General features: G+C 32.5%; 1 protein-coding gene across 1 annotated transcript; it reads right to left on the reverse strand.

Annotated features, from left to right (window-relative positions):
- Window positions 1-6535: 6535 nt before the first annotated feature.
- On the reverse strand, window positions 6536-19635 carry LOC130798136 (ankyrin repeat-containing protein ITN1-like). Its single transcript, XM_057661016.1, has 5 exons — window positions 19044-19635; window positions 18396-18545; window positions 8380-8457; window positions 7631-8301; window positions 6536-7512 (listed from the first exon to the last, which is right to left on the reverse strand). The coding sequence occupies exons 1-5, from the start codon at window positions 19567-19569 to the stop codon at window positions 6841-6843; spliced, it is 2097 nt and encodes a 698-aa protein (XP_057516999.1). The 5' UTR covers window positions 19570-19635; the 3' UTR covers window positions 6536-6840.
- Between the last annotated feature and the right edge of the window lie 2370 nt (window positions 19636-22005).

The raw sequence follows: 22005 nt of genomic DNA on the forward strand, positions 1-22005 counted from the left end.
AATAGTCATATGCTAGAAATTAGAAGTTAAGTTGCGATTTTAAGGGTTTTTAAGCGTTTTTGTCAATTTCGCGCGTAAAGTAGCTCAAACCTTGTTTTGATGCGAAACCGAGGTTGATTAAGGCCTTGGTTATGCAAGGATTAATGTTGTGCGTAAGCTTTGATTAATGACACAGACAAAAACTACAAATGAACATGAAAAGAACACGAAACAACCACAAACACTTAAACAATTCTGATCTAGCAAACTGTCGAGCAGCCCTCCTTCAGCTCAGCTTCTAAGAGTCCACGGGGATTGTTAGAATGGTTTTAGGACTTTATAGCTAGATCCAAGTACCAAGATTCCATTTCCACTTTAGCCTAGGTCCTATATGCATAGGTTAGGTCTCCACGTGTCGTGCAAGATGGTCTGGTCACTAGTTTGCTGCTGTGTTAATTTCGCGCGTAAAGTAGGTCAAACATGGTTTGTTATGCACGAAACTTGGCACACAACACTATTTGGCATATATTATTTTGTTGAAATGGTTAGAATTGAAAATAATAGTCATATGCTAGAAATGAGGTGTTAAGTTGCGATTTTAAGGGTTTTTAAGCGTTTTTAAGCGTTTTTGTCAATTTCGCGCGTAAAGTAGCTCAAATTTGGTTTGTTATGCACAAAACTTGGCACACAACACTATTTGGCATATATGATTGTGTTGAAATGGTTAGAATTGAAAATAATTGTCATATCCTAGAAATTAGGTGTTAAGTTGCGATTTTAAGGGTTTTTAAGTGTTTTTGTTAATTTCGCGCGTAAAGTAGCTCAAACTTGGTTTGTTTTGCACGAAAATTGGCACACAAAACTATTTGGCATATATTATTGTGTTGAAATGGTTAGAATTGAAAATAATAGTCATATGCTAGAAATTAGGTGTTAAGTTGTGATTTTAAGGGTTTTTAAGCGTTTTTGTCAATTTCGCGCGTAAAGTAGCTCAAATTTGGTTTTTTATGCACGAAACTTGGCACACAACACTATTTAGCATATATTATTGTGTTGAAATGGTTAGAATTGAAAATAATAGTCAAATCCTAGAAACTAGGTGTTAAGTTGCGATTTTAAGGGTTTTTAAGCGTTTATGTCAATTTCGCGCGTAAAGTAGCTCAAACTTGGTTTGTTTTGCACGAAACTTGGCACACAACACTATTTGGTATATATATTATTGTGTAGAAGTTGTTAGAATTGAAAATCATAGTCATATTCTAGAATTTACGTGTTAAGTTGCGATTTTATGCGTTTTTAACCGTTTTTGACACTAACATCTATTTTCTCTTTGTGCTTTCAACAACCTTCTTCTTCCGTTGACTGCGGCTACTACGCGCTGAAGTATATGGACGATATTATAAAATACGTGAAGGACTTTGGAGTCGAATATATAGATGTCGTAAGTATTTGTTACGTTCTTATTTAAATATATTATTAGTAAAATCTGATGTTTCTATATTAATCTTTTATTTTTATATTATATATAGGTTTTAAACGACATTCCGAGGGAAACATGCCCTTTGAGAAGTGAAGAGATGCGCGAATTAAAAGACAAGATCGCCGCGTATCTTGCTAATATTTGTCCTTGATAAATTGTAATTAGTATAGATTATTTTTTATACTTTAATGTATATTATATATATATATATATATATATATATATATATATATATATATATATATATATATATATATATATATATATATATATATATATATATATATATATATATATATATATATATATATATATATATATAAATGTACGTACATAATATTATATTATATATACGAGCGAGAGTTTATTATTACAAAGAGATTATTGGTGATTATCATTGGATTATTATTGGATTAATCATTGTTATTTTACATTATTATTGGATTATTATTAGAATAAAACGAAAAAACAAAAAAAAAATATCTATTTGCTGCAGTCAGCACCCAAAACCGCAGCAAATAAGTGCCATTATTTGCTGCGGTTTTGGGTGCTGACCGCAGCAAATAATACCACTTATTTGCTGCGGTTTTGGGGACTGACTGCAGCAAATAATACCACTTATTTGCTGCGGTTTTGGTGACTGACCGCAGCAAATAATACCCTTTTTTGCTGCGATTTTTAACCGCAGCATTTAAAATAGGCTATTTGCTGCTATCACTATTGCTTGGGGACAAAACCGCAGCAAATAATGGCCAAAAAACCGCAGCAAATGAGGTTTTTTCCACTAGTGACAATCGCATTTCTCAAATACGTAATCCCCCAACTCTAACTACGGTTATGCTCAAGCAGTAAAAGTTCCAAGGCATGAATTGATACATGACGATATAATAATGGTCTCATCCAATTATAATGCAAAGACCTTGAAATACGATTCATGGATTCCTGCAGTACTTGTCGAATCTTCGATTGCTGATTAGTAATTTGTGTGTGTGCCCTCTTAAATAGGGTATCAAAAGAGCTATTATCGCTACCAAGATATTATTTGAATGACGAGTGTTGACCAATAACAAATGACACTTATATTTCTCGTTGACCAAGTAGCCACAGTCGCGCCCCATTTATTTTAAAATTCCTTCGGCGTGGAATAATTAACCAACGGGTTCCATCTGGTTTGCCTAAATATCTGCCCTTGTTGATTTCTTTTCCCGCCACACAATTTATCCACCACATTCTTGATTTCGTTTCCAATGTGCCATATACATAATAAATGTCGCACATCTACATTAAAGAGAAGATTGGATATAAGTAATATATATTTAATAAATAAAATGACATAAATTAATCATTATAACCAATTTACTTGGAAAGACATCACGAATAGCTGTAGATAAACCCTCATCTCGATTAGTTACAATAACGTTCGGAAACTAAGCACTTCCAAAAATGTCTCTTAATCTCTCCAACACCTAAGAATATGAAACAACCGTCTCATCCCGCATCAGACAAAATGCAACCAAGAAGTTGTGATTGGTTGGAGTCATTCCAATAATTTCACAGAGCGACCACTTTTGTTTGTTTGTTTTATATGTTGTATCAATGAGCACAACATAAGGCCATGTACGAATCATCTGAATGGATATAGGATTTGCAATTAATAATTGACTCAATTGCCCTTCACTATCCAAATTTGTCCATATCACACAGTTGTGCTCTGTAGCCATATATAAACAGTGTTGAAGCGGAGTCCTACCATCCATCTCTTTTCTTCTAATTGATTGTCTTACGTTGTAAATCTAATTCATACAAGCAAAAATACTTGGGAAATTTTCCCTTATACAGGTCAAGATAAAGGCAAGTTGCATGCCAGTTGCACTAAGCTTTCGTATATACTGACAAAGATCTAATGTTAACCTAGTTGCTCTTATATGGCCATCTCTATATACATAAAATGGGTGGTTATTTCTTCCTTTTTCACTAGGACACACCTTCACAGTCGAAGGTATTTCTCTTGGTTTACGACTACTTCCTACAATCATAAATTTACACCCACATGCTCTACTTCTAAAATCGGGTCGAGCAACATTATCTATGCAATTTGCCCCTAATATTACCATAACGATGACATCGTAAGTACAAACTAACTCTAGTCAGTCTCTCTTTATGTTTATATGAGGCACGTGTAAATTGAAAACATATTCCTAATGCTATCTTATCGGCCCAAGAATGTTATTCATCAACAGAATCAAATTCCCTATCCGTAACAAATCTAACAGAATAATCTATATTGTCACCTAAATTTTCAAAATCCTGCAGAAAATTAATTTCTATATATTAATAAATATTCCCTCCTATTTAGCTTATGTGTTTCATTTCCTTTTATGGTCAAGTCACCTTAATTGTCCCATTTCTATTTTTGGTATGGGTTTTTGACTTTTATGCCCTTAGTAACTTTATCTTATTTTCAATTATACCCTCCATTACCCATACTAATTTTCCTCCCTTACATTAAAAAACCCATAATACCACTCTCTTTCCTACCCTTAGGGTCCCACTTTTGACTCTCCTTAAAATCCATGAAAAGTCAAATGGGACTCCTAAGGTGAATAGGAGAGAGTATTAAGTAAATAATAATAATATAATAACATTTAATAAATAAAATATTAAGTTCGTATAAAATAAACAAAATAAACATACATAATTTAAACTAAATCAAATAATTATAAATATTAAGTATAAAATAAACAAAATAAACATACATTATAAAATAAATAAATTAAATAAATTAATACAACATATATTTAATATTATTAAAAAATTTAAATAAATAAGAGGATTAGAATATCAAAAAATCAATAGAGAAAGAGGGAGTCGCGCGCGGCTTGGTCGTGCGTTTTACGCGACCCATCCACGGCCCTGTTGCGCGTTTCACGCGATCTAACCGCTGTCCGGTCGTGCGCAAGTACCTCTCTCTTCTTTTAAAAAAATATTTTAATCGATTTTGACGCTTATCGAATCATATTGATGCGGCCGTTGTGATTCAATTTTTAGTTTTAGTTTATTTTAATAATTCAATGAGTGTTCAAGAGAGTTTTTAGAGAAATGTTGGAAATTAAAGATTGGAAAAGTAACCAAAGACAATTTTGAAAGTTTAATATATAAGAAATGGCCACAAAATGAGATGAGTTGTGATGTTTAATAGTAATACGTTAGTTAAAATCAAACCAAAAGCTTTCATTATATTTTATTTTCTCTCACTTATAAAGCAGTACCACTGACTACAGTACTTTCTCACATCTTCCTCCGTTATAGTGCTTGAAAAAATTCATCATCGATTTTGCTGCTCTTCATTTGAATAAGGTAAATTCTGCATTTAAGTCTTCTGTTAAATTATCCTTTATTTTCCCTTTAGTTTTTGATCTTTTGATTAATTAGTAATTAGGTACTGTCAATTTTTGAGAATTCATTGAAGCTACAAATGACAAACAAATAAAAATTTTCCAGGTTACCCGTCCCAATGTGGGGCGACTATGAGAATCAGACTGGTTGAATGTGAGGTGAGTATGGTTGTAAAAAGTGTTCAGGGATATACTAAGTACCTCTAAAGTAAAGATTACTTCATTTTACGCTTTTTTTTTTTTTTTTTTTTTTTGTCATTTTAGAGTTTAATCTAATTATTTATGTTCATGCAAATGTAGCGTATATTATTGCAAATTAATACTCCACAAGATCATTAAGGTACTTATTAATTGATTTTAGTAATTAATTTTGTATTTTTTTGAAGTATAATGGGTGACGATGAATTGTAATTCACGATTTTAGTACTTCCAATTATTTATGTTCATTCAAAATTAACCATTATTTTAGTAAGATTGTTCATTACGAAACGCCTCTTGTATAAGATCAAGGGTCTGTATTAGAAGAATGTTAATTCATCTAGTTATTATAGGTACCAAAATTAATTAGAAGGTTTGAATCCTACAGGTTAAGAACACTCTAGGTGGGAAATAAGTTTCTTTTTGCTCCTTAGTATTCCGCTACTCATCAACCGTAAATGAGCATTATCTCACAATCGATTTCAAGACCTTTAAACATATATCAAAGAAATTTTAAAAAGGGCAAAGTCTCTATTCACCCTCCATCCAAAGAGGAACTTTTTAAAAGTTGCTAGATAATACCAATTGTAGAAAGGGTTAGAGACAATAAGAGGGGTGAATTGTTGTTTGATAAGTTTAAGTGCTTTTGCTCTATTTTTGCGAAATTAGATTGCTGAATTAAAACTTAAACTTGATGAGCAAAAGTAGAAAGAGTCAACACCATTTTTACGTGGAAACCTTCTAGGCCTAAATAGAAGGAAAAACGACGACCCATGGGATTTCAAATTCTCTACTATGTAACCCTTTTACAAAGGCAAATTTCTAAGAATGAAATTAATGAGTTGCACTAGAAAATATTTTAAGTTAATTGGCAATTTCTAGAGCAAAAATATTTCTTATTTATTTTTGATCTCACGTATAGACACTCCTCAAAACATCAATTAAAGAAAAACGACTCCTTTTACATAGGAGCTCACGTAGCTAGTAAAATAAATAACTACCATCTACATCTTTAATCCTTAAATTAAGGAAGAGTAAGTGGAACTTGATTTGCAAGTAAAAAAGCCATGGTTATTTTTCTAAAAATAGGCAATTCAGTATTTCTTAATTAAACCCATAATGCAAGTCTATTTATGTGAAGAAAAACAAGGAGAAGTTTTCTCCATCTTTTAAAAAATGTGTCGGTTAATTTTAAGGAAGTTATAAAATCTTTTGCCAACTAACTTATTAAATTAATGATGCAACAAATTAATTTCACCAATACATCAACTAAAAAATTAGAAAAATATTTTCTACGGAAATTTTCAGCAGACGTTGATTCTTCCATACCTGAGTCTTGGAAACAGGGCACTATCTCCATCAACAAGCATCGTCAGATTATCAAACTTAGGAACAGTAGACCTCCTGTCTACATTTGACATCTTAAGTGATCTTCCTTATCTAACTTCCTTGGATATATTTGACATATACAACGTTCACAGACCAATTCGTAGGCACTATCAACAATCGTTATCAATACCGGATATCGACCTGCACACAATCTCTATAATACAGTCGTTTGCATTAAGTGTAGTCATCATCAAAACCTAAAAGGCCAATATCTATGTAAAAGCAACATGATAAACATTTTATTTTAATGCATTTGGCAACTTTTTTTACATGCTAATACATTGTTTTGGGAACAAATTACATGTTAATAACCTCCCCAAAGAGAGTAGTGGTAAAGAACACATTGGACGATAGCTAGTTTGAGTCTTATAATAACTGTCCTTATCTTACAAGAACTACTTAAGGTTCAAAACCACACGCTCTGGAACGAAAATGTTTTAGGAATAGACGTCTTGAACTGAAGGTAGGCCTAAGAAGAGACTTAGTAGACTTTTTGATCCAGTAGTTAAAAGTTTTTAAAAGGTTTGTATAAATAGGGACATAAGATAACATAAATAGAAGGATAGGGAAGAAGGCAATTATATATAGAGCGATCTTGGTCCACCGCTCCTTGCTATGTATCATGAGAATAATTGTTGCTGCGAATGCAACCATCATCATGGAGACTGACAGGAAGAGAAGTGTAAAACCAAGCCATAACTTTTGTGGAAGTGACCGTCGGAAGTCATTCAATCGATAAGGTGAGGTTAGTATGGTGAGAAAAACTACGACTGCTGTCAAAGCAAATCCCAGGGAAAGCACATCTGTGATTGCAAAAATTATAAACAAAGGATGATGAACTAGGATTGGGAAGCCTGTTTCATCTGGACCCCCTGGTACTGTGTAAGCAGCAGCAAAGGCTACGGTGGCAATAAGAATGATAACAACAGTGCAGTGTTCGGCTGTGCGCTTTAGCCATTCTTTGGCCTCAACACGTAGTTTTTCTTTCTCCGCGGCAAATAGTTCACGCGCAGTCTTCTTTTGCTTATTGCGGTGATTTATAAGATAATTTGGACACAACGCTTCTAACCTCTGCACATAAAGGCACAAGGTCTTACAGATAACAACTAAGAAAACCTTAGCGATTAGGAAAACTATTAAATGTGGTTTACATTTACATTGGTATGGAACAAATGATGCTGATGCGTACCTCCATTAATAACAGTTCCTCGGACAACTCCATGACTGGACTTTTCATTTTTGAACTTGGAGAAACTTCCCCTCGACTGGGTGGGCATCCGATCATGTGAAGTATCAAATTATTGTTTCTGTCAACAGCTCTTACTAGTCCTCGTAGATATGGTTTTTTCTCTATAAAATCTAAAATCTTAAAGTTGCGACTCTTAATTGCGACATGTAACATATTTTCTTGATCATGGTTTAGGTAGTCTACGGCCTGTGGAAACATGTCAAGTGTCGCTTCAACAATCTCGATACAACCATTTCGAGCAGCCAAAAGCACTGGAGCTTCATCACACTCCAAAATTCCTTGTCTTTTACCTTTTTTTCTTTGATTTACTGACTTGTTAACAGGATCTATGTCTGATAATGGAATGTCCAACATAACAGGAACTGTATGGTCTTCAGAAGCATCTGATATCGCAACAATGTGTTCATCATCTTCAACAGATTTCTGAGTATGATGAGCATCAGTATTTGTGATAACGGGAGTTATCTCAGCTCGTGGCTTGTACGTTTGCCTCCAAGAAGTATCTGACTTGATTAAAATCTTGGCAAGTTTGACTGCATCCTGGTTGCTCTTCTTTAACTTACTAATTTCATCTATAAGGGGAAAGACAAAGCACGAATTGCCTTGGCAGCCTAGAACAAATTAATCCGCAATGAGTTAAGGTAACACACAAGTGAACTCACGTACTTACTGAAATATATGGTACTTACAGGAGCTTAATATGAATTTAATTGCCCTACCAATTATGCCAACGTCTCCAATTGTGTCCTGTTCATCAGTTGGTACAACTGCGATCCAAGAAGGTCATATAATAGACTATGATTTACTATGATTAAAGCAGTATGTTGTGATGAACTGACTCAACACTACAATAAAATACGAAATTTGACGACAAAAAAGTCTTTGTCACCAACTTTGGCCTAAAAAACGTACGGCACTAGCTTGCGACAAATTTTTTTGTCGCGGTGACGGAGGCTTTTTGTCGCCACCATTTTCTCTAATTGTACGCACGAGAAAAAGAAACTATTCAAATTTTAGAATTATTATTTTGTCGTCAACATTGTCGCCAACTTATAGAAAGTGGGATAACACTAAATTTGAAAATCTGTAGGAGGGAAACTTCAGTTATAAATAGGGATGAAAGCCAACTAAAAAAACACAAATCCTTCTTAATATTATTATTTTTGAAATTCTTTTCCGCAAAAATTGAAATTTCTTTTCGTAAGAAAAGTTCTTTGAAAATATAAGGTACGTTTATAAATTAATTGTTTTATATTTTTTTGTTTTATTTATGTATGATTGTTATATGTGTTATAATTTTTATATGTAATTTATAGTTATATCAATAATTAAGTATGTGTTGGTATGCTATTTGCATTGTGTGTTAACAAAATGCCCCACACTCATTAATTAAAATCCATCTCAAGCCTTTATCTATTTCCTCCTTCAACTTTTGTAAGATCATACATAACTAGTTGTAATTAGAAGTTATTTAACTTCTAAAATTGTGATGTAATGGACTTAGGAAGTTACAAACATAGTGGAGGAAGTTGAAAAACGTCACTTAACTTCTCTAGAAGTCAAGTAGTGGAATGAGGAAGTTATTTAAGGTGATGGGGCAAATCGTGTTCGTATGGTTTCCTCAAGAAAATTATGGGATTATTCTTAGTTTATTTGCTTATAAATATCTTATCATGTATATAATTTAAAGTTAAAGAATTACGATATGAGAAAACAAAACTTTATTAGTATGAAACCGCGTGTACGGAATTCTTAGTACGATGATGTATATAAATATAATTTTCAAAATATGTAATAATAAATATACTATATACTAAAAATGAAGTAATAAATAATACTTCCTCCTATTCATCTTAAGTGTTTCATTTTCTTATTTGGTCAAGTCATCTTAAATGTCTCATTTATATTTTTAGTGTATTAATTTAACCAAATTACCCCTACTAAACTTAAACATTTTATACTTTTACACCCACTAAGTTCACTTTACCCCTATTAAAATTTAAAAATACTATATTTTTTTTCTTTCACATATGGTCTCATTTGCCCACCTAAAAAATGGTGAAAAGTCAAATGAGATACATTGGGTGAATAGGAGGGAGTAATTGTTAAAATAGGGTGATATGACATTTTTATATATGTTATAAATTTAAATAGTTTGTAGATGAATAAAATAAATACTAGGTTGATTAATTTTATTTGTCACTTAAGCCAATATTAGAGCTATTTAAATGTGACCCGACCCGAAAATTTCAACCGAAATCGAAAGTAAATCGACCCGAAAATGTGTTCCTTTTTCAAGTTTATCGAACCGACATCACCCGAACCGAAGTGATACTCGACCTGGTTGACAATCGAAAATGGGATAACCGAGCCCGAGCTGCGATCGAATTTTGTAACCGACATATAACCGTTAATCGAGATTACTCGAACCTAATAGTGACCGACCCGAGTCATATCCGACTTGAACCATGCTCGAAACCGAACTCAATCTAGCTAAAACTGACTTAACCCAAACAGATTTTTAATCGAACTACTGTAAACCTGAACCAATTTTTAACACAGAAGTATGATCGACTCATATTCAATCATCTTATTATGATCGACTCATATTCAATCATCTTATTAGTTAATCTAATAAAATGGTAGATATTTTAGTAAAGTAAATTTTATTAATATATGGTTTCATATATTTAGAGTTAATAATTAATGGTCAATATTTATTTAACTACTTTTATTCAATCATCTTATTATGATCGACTCATATTCAATCATCTTATTAGTTAATCTAATAAAATTGTAGATATTTTAGTAAAGTAAATTTTATTAATATATGGTTTCATATATTTAGAGTTAATAATTAATGGTCAATATTTATTTAACTACTTTTAATTAAATTAGATGAAAATTGATAATTATTAAATTTTAATTTAGTCAAACAAGTTAAAACAACAAAGTAATAATCACTAATGGATTTGCATTTTAACTATATTACTTTAAGTAAAGCGAATTTTATAATCAATTAACAAATGACTAACAACTTAATCTGATATTGACTCAATAGATATTAATTAGTAATTCGTAGTCGAATTTTACTTGAAAAATACCCGCACTAAATATGTACGCGGTAAAACCGAACCAATTATTAACCAATGACAACCCGAGACCGAATGACACTCGACTCGAACTTCAACTGACACCGAATCGATGCTAACCTGATAGTTCAAATAATCGATTCTCAATCGAACCGTGACTAACCGACTCGACCCAAGTGTGACCCGTCGTAGCATGTATCGGAAAAATAACCGATCCAAAATACAACCAAACCGAATGACACCCGTTTGAAATCGACCCGATCACCTGAATGAACACCGTGAGCCAATATCAACCAATAAAGTTCTTTCATCTAGCATGGCTCCAAAGAATGAACGTGTGATTTTTGAGTCTTTTTATTAAATTGTATGATGATTAGTTGAAATAATTTCTATAACAAAATCAATCTAAATCTTAATAATTTATTTAATGTCATCTAAATATTTCTTACTTTATTTTATTTTGAAATTTCTCTAATAGTAATTTATTAAGAGATATATAATTAATATTTTATTCCCTATTTTGTAATTTTAAATTTGTTAATGTCATCTAAATGATTCTTAATTTAATGTTTCCATCCTCTTAGTCAATCTATAGATTATAGTATTTGATTTAAATACTCCAATAGAAAAATTACACTTGAAAAGTGTTTTAGAATTTGACACTTGGCTTTGCAAAGTGTTTTTCAATAAATGTTATGATTCTATCTTTGTCTTTCTATTTTTCCTTGGATGGGAAGAGATTGAGAGAAAGTTTCTAGCTTAACATCCATTGTTGGCGTGGGTGTTTGGATTCAAAGGTGCCCTTTAATTATTTTGTGGATTCAAAAAAAGTTAATTGTTGTCAACTGCTCTAATTGTGCTACAAAGTTGGTTAAGCCCTAGTTAGTGGTCTTTCTTTTATTTCATTTAAACTTAGTGGTCTTTGGAGGCCATTGATAAATCTTGGGGTGTATCTTATCAACACTCAAAGATGGTTATGCCCTGGTTGAATCAAGTTACTTGGATTTTTCATATTCTTTATCGATTTCTGTCTTACAATCCTTTCATCCACAACAATCTATTTGTTTCTAATTGTGGTGAATTTCTTATTAATTAGTTACAACTATATTTCACAAGCATAATCATTCCATTTCTATTCCATGCCAACAACCATTGTCTCCATGTTATTAAAAATTCAAAAACAATAAAAAAATCAGTCTTAGAAAATACATCATCCTAGTTCTTTCCTTTCACCTCCATTTGTGTTCGTTTAGACCTTGTATGATCCGAAGGATCCCTCCCAAGCACACAACATTACGTTTTAATATGAACAATAACAAGTATAAAAGTTTAAATCATAAATATATAATTTATCATGGATTACGCAATGGTAGAGGAAGGTAATCATTAAGTTGGATCTACCAAAGGCAATTTAACGACGGGGCCTTCAATATATAGAAATTCTTATGGGGTTATAAGAATTTTTAAATTTGCTATTAGTATAAGTCATTTAGTAGAAATTAAATGCTCTTTTTTTTACATGTAAAAACATTGCATTAAACAAACCAGGTGGAGTAAGGGATCATTTATTACATAAGAGTTTCGTGGCCTAGAAGATTATTAAGAATGGAGGTCTAATTACAATATCGCAGCTGGTGCAAGCATCATCAGTTATGCATTTGTCTAGAAAGATGTGCATATAACTTATCCTGCAAAAAAATTAGGAAAATCAATACGTGCGTATGGTGGATGATGTCTCGGCTAATAAATTCCCAGACACATACTACACCTTCTTTCCGCAAAACGATTTGCCCAATGAGGGGGAGCATTTGCTTGTAGAATTATTATCAGAATATCCAAACCCTTAGGCCAAATAATTTTTCAAAATGCTAAGTACTGCTAACAATCCACTATATTCTAGTAATGAAACTAACTCTCAGATATTGATTATAAGGAGAATGACAATTTTGGAAACAAATCATAATTATTTGGAAAAGGTTGTGTGATGAGTTTTGCACTGTAATGCGGGAGGCTTAATCAAAACCTAACTTGATGACATCTGAGTTTTACAACACAAAGAAACAAATAGCGAGGTTTAGATTGGCACTAAAAAGGATTGATTGTTGCATTAATGGGTGCATAATCTACTAGGATTGTACCGCAAATGCTAAATACTGCAGAACATGTTCAACAACAAAATGGGTTAGAGAGGATTTTCGAAATAGATGTATTCCAAGGTAACAATTTAACTTTCATAGGTCCATCGTCCAAGATTACAACGATTGTACACCTCTTAAGTGCTCTAGTTAAAATGAGATGGCACGCTAAAAACCATAAATGTGTCACCCATCAGATTCGGAGGCTTGGTTAAATTTTATTGCAACACATCAAGAGTTTGTTGTTGAGACTAGAAATATGAGGCTCAATTTATGTACAAACGGTTTCAACCTATTTTGAAACTTAGAAGACAATATTGATCATGGCCTCAGTATTAACACCTTACAACCTCCCTCCACCGAAGGCGGAGCAAAGATTTTATATGGCCTATATCTTTTCAAATAGGGCCCTTCGTTATATCAAAAGATAAAAAAAATTTCACTTCAAGAATAATGAAATGAAATGGAGTGAATATGACAATCCATTAAGATTTCAACTAAATGGAAAATTATACATAGATTTGCATACAAATATCAATATATATCATCAAGAAACCTTTTGAGCATTTTTAGTGTTGTCTAAAGCAATATTCGAGTCGGCCCAAAATTGTGTTTTGAATACATGAATGCAGTCTCAATTCAACTTAAATGCATTTAGGGGGTGTTTGGTATAACAAGTGGAAAAGGAATAGAAAGGGAAGTCTTAAAGGAGGGGTTAAAGTAATTATAAGGGTTATTGTCTTTAGTTTTTTGGTATAATTATATAAGAAACACTTTTTACAAAAAGTCTTACTAGAGCTTTGAAAGTGAATACAAATCGGAGGAATTAGTTAGCAAAAGGAAACGTAGATGGTTACCTAATTATGTTAACAAACGCAAAGTAATGGATTTACTTATTTGTTTCCCTTATTTGATCCAAAAAATGCATATTAAACACACCCTTAGAATCTTGAAAGTTTTTGGTTGCATTTATTTGAAAATATGGCAAATATAACACTTTGGAGCTCCAAAACCTTATATTACACCAATTCTAAATTTGCTGCTCAAATTAAAATCCATAGCAACATTGACTATCGATTACTGATTGATTAAAATCCCCAACAATTTCATCATCAATTACTTTGAAAAATCAAAATCCAGCAACAATCACAAACTAAAATCAAATTTAACCCAAAAACACAAATCAAAACTCATTATACGCACTAGCTTCAGCATCAAAAAGAATTAAATTTTACAATCACTTATCAACAAAGAATTAAAAACTAAATTAAATAAACAAAATACCTAGAGTGGAAGATCTTAGGTGTCAGAATTTGTAGATCTTAGGATGGTTTGAAAATTGATTTCATAAAGAAATCACTTATCAGTTAGAAGACATTAATAAGATTTTTGTTCATCTTAAATGAAAGTTTATTTACAAAAAAAATTACTTTGTTTGATGGAGAAATTAATGGAGAAGTGAAAAGTTAGAGGAGTGAATAAGAAGGTGAAGATGATGAATGGCGTGAAATTAGGGATAATCAAATAATGAGATGTGTTTTATAAAAATCAGAAGAAGGAATAGCAAAATGTTGAGTATGGTGACCCCAACTAGTAGCACCATTGAGTGGTGAAGAAGATGAATCAAGAGAAGAGTCATGAAACAACTGCAATGTGAGTCCGTGGGGCGCAAAGAAGCCCGCGGGGAACGGAGGGTCTACTGTCCAGGTTCGCGGAGCGCGACGTGCGTTCTGTCTTCATTTCGCGGCTCGCGTAGTTGTACATGGCTCGCGAAATGGCAGTTTCTTTTCACGGGAGGCGTCTTTCAGGCCGGTTACTTTGTGTTTATTATGTAATAACTTCTTTTTATTAGGCATTAGTATATAAATTCCCATTTTAGGGTTAATACATGATGATTAACAAATTGAGAGAGATCACAAGAGGGCCATTATAATTTATGAGTGTGATTATAATTCATCTTGTAAATTCTTTGTGATCATAGTGAAATTATTTGATCTTGGTGCTGGTGGACGTAGCTATCACATTGATAGTGAACCACGTTAAATCTCTTGTGTCATTTTCTTATTGTTTGCATTGAATTTCTTATTTTTTCATTATTGTTCATCTACCTTTTTTCCGCTGTCGCACAACAATTGGTATCAGAGCTCAGTTTTAAGTCCTTGGAGAGTTTTTGAGTGAAGCTGGAGATTTTACAATAAGAATCAAGAACTTTACCGGGAAAAATAGCTTCGGGCTATGGCAAATACAGATGAAGGCTTTGTTGAAACAACAACAAATCTGGCGTCCGTTGGCTCCAAAGACTACTACTGTGGGGTCGGAAGACGAATTAATTAACGGGCAATTAGCAATAATGGAGGAAAAGGCTCAATCTACCATTGCTTTGTTGAGAATTTGACAAGTTATGCATTGAGTGTAGCTGATGATATAGAGTCATAAGAACTGCCACGTATAAACAAGCAATTAGTTGTAGTGAGTCGGCGCAATGGCTTGCTGCAATGGGTGAAGAGATGCAATCTCTTTACAAGAACAGATTGTGGGAACTTGTAAAGGTACTAGAGGGGAGCAAGCTTGTAGGGTGTAAGTGGATCTTTAAGAAGAAAGAATGGTCATCTGAATTTGAGAAAGTTTGTTTTAAGGCTAGGCTAGTTGCAAAGGGGTTTAGTCAGGTAGAAGGGGTTGACTTAGTGGAGATATTCTCACCGGTGGTTCAACATACTTCTATTCGTGTGCTATTGTCAATTGTAGCACATTATGACCTTGAGCTGGAGCAGCTGGATATTAAAACGACTTTCCTCCATGGTGATTTGGTGGAGGAGATTTTGATGAAGCAGCCCGAGGGATTCGAGATTTCAGGGAAAGAGCACTATGCATGCAGATTGCTAAAGTCATTGTATGGACTTAAGCAATCCCCTCGGCAGTGGTACAAGAGGTTTGATTCTTTTATGGTTTCGCATGGTTTTGATAGGAACTCGTATGATTGCTGCGTATATCATAGTAAGTTAGATAATGGTTTCATGATTTATTTGTTGTTATATGTTGATGACATGCTTGAATAAATCTTATGTTGCTAGACTTAAAGAGTTGCTTAGCTTGGAATTTGACATGAAAGATTGGGTCCAAATAAGAAGATTTTGGGTATGAAGATCTATAGGGATCGGACTAGGGATAAGCTTTTCTTGACTTAGAAACGTTACATCGAAAAGATTTTGTTTTGTTTTGGGATGGAGAAATCTAAGCCTATAAGTACACCAACATCTATAAGCTGCAAATTGTCTTTGTCTATGTCACCTTAAACTGAGGAGGAGTTGGCGTATATGTCTAGGGTTTCTTATGCCAACGCAGTTGGTTGTTTGATGTATGCTATGGTCTGTACTGAGCCGAATATTGAGCACGCTGTTAGTGTTGTGAGTAGGTTCATGGCTCAACCTAGGAAAGAGCATTGGCAAGGGGTGAAAAGGATTTTTCGCTATTTGAGAGGGACAACTGATATTGCTCTTGTGTATGGGAACGGTAAGGAGTGTTTGGTAACTGGGTATAGTGATTCTGATTATGCAGCTGATTTGGATACCAGGAGGTCGATGACCGGATATGTGTTTACTATGGGTGGTTCTGTGGTTAGTTGGAAGTCTACATTGCAGTCTTCAGTTACGTTGTCTACTACTGAAGCTGAGTACATGGCTTTAACTTCTGCAGCTAAGGAGTCTATATGGCTCAAAGGCCTTGTAGGTGAGTTGGGTGTTGCACAGGATTTTGCTACGGTGTATTGTGATAGTCTACGTGCCATTTGCTTTGCTAAAGACCAAGTACACCATGATCGGACCAAGCACATTGATGTCAGGTATCATTTCTTGCATACAGACAAGAAGGTAAAGGTAAAGAAGATCGGGACTGCTGACAATCCAACTGATTTCTTTACTAAATCTGTTGCATTTAGTAAGTTTAATCATTGGTTAGACTTACTAAATATTGATTACTATGTGATGTAGTAGGCCCTTAGGGGCGATGTTGGAGAGCTCCTATTGTAGGCATGTTGGCCTTAAGGTGGAGCTTGCCCGAGGCTTGTGATGTAGGTGGAGTATTATGAGTTGTTATACTTGCTAATGAGTATGTGATGGGTCTTGGTTGGAGACTTATTGGGATGAGTCTTGGTTGAAAACTTATCGGGATGTGCAGCTTATGCATGAGCTTTGCATCGGGTTTTGGCTTGAGATATGTTCACTATGTGTTGGTGAGATCGTTTGCTGACTACGAGTTCTTGTCAGGGTGGAGATTGTTGAGTATGGTCTAACTAGTAGCACCATTGAATGGTGAAGAAGATGAATCAAGAGAAGACTCATGGAAGAGCTGCAGTGTGAGTCCGTGGGGCGCGGAGGGGCTGTTGTCCATGTTCGCGAGGCGCGGAGTGCGTTCTGTCTTCATTTCGCGGCTCGCGTAGTTGTAAACGACTCCCGAAATGGCGGTTTCTTATCACGGGAGGTGTCTTTCGGGCCGGTTACTTTGTGTTTATTATGTAATAACTTCCTTTTATTGGGCATTAGTATATAAACTCCCATTTTAAGGTTAATATATGATGATTCACAAATTGAAAGAGATCACAAGAAAGCCATTATAATTTGTGAGTGTGATTGTAATTCATCTTGTAAATTCTTTGCGATCATAGTGAAATTATTTGATATCGGTGCCGGTGGACGTAGCTATCACATTGATAGTGAACCACGTTAAATCTCTTGTGTCATTTTCTTATTGTTTCATTATTATTCATCGACCTTGCATTCGCTGTCGTACAACACAAAATTAATGGCGTGGGCCCCCTTGCTTTATTTACCAAAAACCAAAATTTTGTCTTTGATAAGATCTGAACCCACGTTTAGGGGTTAAACATGTGGTACTTTTACCAACTACTCCATTATTATTTTCCTTTGCTAATAACACTATTTAATATTTGAGACCCCTTATTTCTGGGGGCCTAGGTGGTCGGCTACTTGAAATAGGCTTAGAATCGGGCCTGCTCCGTGGATGTGCATGAAGACACCGTACACGTTCTGCATAGTGATTGCGCCAGAGCCTAACAATCCTAAACAGATGATCAACATTTACCTGCAGCCTTTGATGGAAGAACTTAAGATGTTGTGGATAACACTATCATGATCTATGATGTGTCCACACGATAGAATTTTTTGTGTTAGAGCTACTTTAATGTGGATAATTAGTTAATTTCTGGCATATTCAATGTTATCAAGATGGAGTACGCACGAGAAAAATGCTTGTCCTTGTAGGCGTTTTATCTAAGAAATAATAATAGAAAGACGTGCGCACATCATCTTCCAAGTTTCACTATATGTTATCTCTATTCTAACACTATACCTTCCCTTTCCTTTCAAATCCCTTCATTTATTCAAACATAATGTAAAAGTTAATGATTGGGAATAGTTTAACGTAGTACATAGCAAAGAGAAACATAGTCTGCACTAAACATACCTGAGTAAAGAAATTCCTTTACTGGCCCTAATGTAGCTCCACTTTTGAAAGCTGTTGGAGTGCATGCAAGCATTTGTAGGGCACTTATCTGACTTTTATCTTTAAGATTACATAGTTCTGGATATCTCTCTGCTATCGTAAATGCAACGTCTGTATATACGATGGAGTTATAAGGCTGCATTGCCTCTGTATGGTATCAAGTTTACGTAGACAATAAAAATATCTTTGGTTTAAGATGGTTTATTTCTTTTATGTAATGTTTTGGAAATAAGTATTTCATTTCAAATTATAGATTTGAATTATGTAATTATAAATAAAGAATTTCAGAATGACATGTTTGGGTAATAATTTTCAAATTCTCAACTTTAACTACTTTAAAATAATAGTAGAATTTGATCTAAATCCAAATTTGAAAATTTTTGATTTGCCAAACAATAAATTTGAGCCAATTTTAAATTTCCAAATGAGATTATCGTTTTCAAACATGACTAAATTATTTAAATTTGTTGTAATTTTTAGTTCCTAGATTTTTGTATTAGGTTGTTGATACTTGTAATCTCATAGCAGTGCTAATAATCTTTTCAAGTTTTATTTATATAAAACACACAACAATTTATAGTTAAATTGAATTTAATTTGAGGAACTCACCAAATTGTGTTGTGAGGATAGCCATGTGAAGGATTGTAGTGTTGTCTTTATTCTGAAAGAAATGAAGGTGGTTATATTGTTTGTTTGATTGACATAATTTATCTACTTGATGTGCAAGAAACTTAAACATTTCCTGCTTGCCATATCGGATAGCATAAAAGACGCAAGATTCATCATGCTCATTGCGTTTGCAAAGCAAATCGGGTATTCGTCTTAACAGCCTCTTCACAAAATCGATTCCTTTGTTGGTAGTGGCCGCATTGTGGAGAACAGTGTCGCCCCAAGCATTTGTTCGATCAGGTAGCAAGCTTAATCTGATAGCATCCATGGAGTCCAGTAGACTCATTGCTAGCTCAAATTTTCTGAAGGAGCATGCCAAATGAAGCACAGTTGAGTTGTGTATTGTGCAGTACAGCAATGGTCCCTCCACTGTCATACTGCACTTCTGTAGTATGCGCTCGTTGTCACTGTCATGGCTGCAAAGATCACGGAAAAGCTCTTGCCCAAGATCATCATTGCTAGCCATGCTAATATTACTAATAGGTCACCGAATTTCCGATGAAGGGGAATCAAAAACTGGGCAACAACGAACTTTAATTTAGAGGTGGAATGAAAAATACACGATTGAGTTTGTGTATTTATAAGCAAGAAAAGGGCTTTTTAGGAAGGGTAGGGATTAAATATTACTACCTCTCTTTCTTAAATTAAAGGGGAAATTATCAATGGTACCGTTTAGTTTTTACAATTTATTAATGGTACCTCTAAGTTTTGTATTATCAATGGTGCCCTTATATTATTAAGCGTTTTAAAACCGTAACCTTTTTAAATTTTTTTCGTCCAAAATTGTTCAAAATTGTTAACTTTCTTATATGTTTTGAATTGAAAAATAAAAAAAAAAGAAAAAAAGTTTTGGACGATTTTTGATGGAAAAAATTTGAAAAGGTTACAGTTGTAAAACGCTCAATAGTATGAGGGTACCATTGACAAAGTGTCAAAACTCTGGGGTACTATTAATAATTTTGTTGTTTTCATTTATGATTTTTTGTGTTTTTTATTTGTTAGTTTTATAAAATAATCTTTCTATTTATGCGATAAATTTTAGACTTAATTTATTCTCATTTTAATATTTTGATAATTCTTATAGTCCCAACATTTTTCACTAAATTCATTGTAACATTTTTATATTTATGTTCCCACTAATTTTATTAAAATATTTTTTTAATAGTTGCGGTTATCATATTTTTTGAATTAATTTTATCAAAATATTTTTTAATTGGTTGGGGTTATCATATTTTTTCCAACTAATTTTATCAAAATATATTTTATTGCATATGGTTGCCAATTTTTCTCCATGAAATCTATTACTCAATAAAATAATATATCTACCATCTAAAATATTCTAGAGTACTATTTTTTTTTAATTCCCATAAACATTTATTATGGAAACAATTATAAGGAAGTGAGGAATTAAGTAAAACAATATTCCCTTTGTTTTGTTTTTTTTTTTTTTTGTTAAATTAATTTTTATGGGAAAATCCTTTGAACTTTGACATTATTATAAATTTGTGAACTTTTTTATTTATGTACATTTTCTTTTTGAAAACAAATACTTATGTAAATTAGTTAATGATACTATTATCACGTAATCTATAAAATACATTAAGATATAATATTATATGTAATATCTGTTTGATCAAGAAAGTCAAAGCAAAAAAAAAAAAAAAAAAAAGAAAAAAGGAGCTAGTGTCTTTTGATTTTTTTTTACAATATTTAAACTTTAGCTACTTAAATTCATTGATATCGAAACATCACTTGTCGTGTCGATAAAATATTGTAACTCTTTTTTTCATAAGATATTACCAAATAAATAATGTGTGAAGAATTTTATATTTGAAGCCTGATGGTTGAACATATTGCACATAGTTAAAAATATTTTATTACTCTTTGTGTGCACCTAGATTTTTTTTTCTTCAGTTATGAGTACTTTATGTGAAATAACATAACCAATATTTGGGTCCATTCTATTCAAAAAATTTTGAAGTACATTTTAATTTCTATAGTATTCCCTCCCTCTTTCCATTTTTCATTTTAATTAGTATGTTCAGTTGTTTATATCATTTTCCATTTCGTAAAAAAAATCTATTTCCCTTCTCAATATTCTTTCAATTAATCAATAAAATATACTAATAAAAAATCGACTAGGAACACATTTTACACTCTCATTAAAAATTTTACCACCTATTTTCTATCATTGACATGAAAATTTTTGATACTTGACTTCATATTTAAGAAAACACATTAAAACATGCAATATTTGTTGATTGACTATAAATATATGTGATCTATTGATACATTATATTTCCTTATGTAAACCTATAATTCTTCTTATGCCAAATCATAAAGAAAATTAAAACTTGTTTCATTAAAACGTTTTTAAAAAATAAAGTGATTCAATCAAAAAAGACAAAAATAAAATATTAATTTTCTATTTTCATATACACAATTTTAAGTGTTAAACTCAAAACTTATATTATAGTACTATGTTATATTCAGTTTATATAATTTATGATTTATTTAAAATTTTTTAATAATTAATCATTCATGGTAAAAATCTACAAAGTAAATTAAAATATAATACAGTTATAGAAATCTATAATCTTTCAATGATAGAATCATTAAAAAAAGTAATAAATAGAGTATTCTATTGCACGTTAAAATTACAGTAATTAAAATTTAATAAAAACTATTGACGGACATTTCTTGGCTTACTTGGATTTTATGATTTCATCAATATAGCTTAACGAAAATCAATTTGATAAATTTTTATTGATTGATGGTATTTTTTTTGTCTATTTTTTCACATATATGTTTTAATATAATTGTACAACAAATTATTTCTTCACTTTGATAATTATATTATTATAACAAATACAAAAATTTAATGATTAAGTTTATATTCTAC

Source organism: Amaranthus tricolor, chromosome 13, assembly GCF_026212465.1.
Source record: "Amaranthus tricolor cultivar Red isolate AtriRed21 chromosome 13, ASM2621246v1, whole genome shotgun sequence".
NCBI lineage: Eukaryota > Viridiplantae > Streptophyta > Magnoliopsida > Caryophyllales > Amaranthaceae > Amaranthus > Amaranthus tricolor.

What these genes read in the sequence shown, in the direction of transcription:
- LOC130798136 (XM_057661016.1), bottom strand. Translation starts at nt 19,569, where the DNA reads ATGGCTAGCAATGATGATCTTGGGCAAGAGCTTTTCCGTGATCTTTGC. An exon ending in TATCCTCACAACACAATTTG is followed by an intron (nt 18,546 to 19,043) that starts GTGAGTTCCTCA and finishes TCGTATATACAG; the next exon opens with ACGTTGCATTTACGATAGCA. An exon ending in AGGAACTGTTATTAATGGAG is followed by an intron (nt 7,513 to 7,630) that starts GTACGCATCAGC and finishes CTTTATGTGCAG; the next exon opens with AGGTTAGAAGCGTTGTGTCC.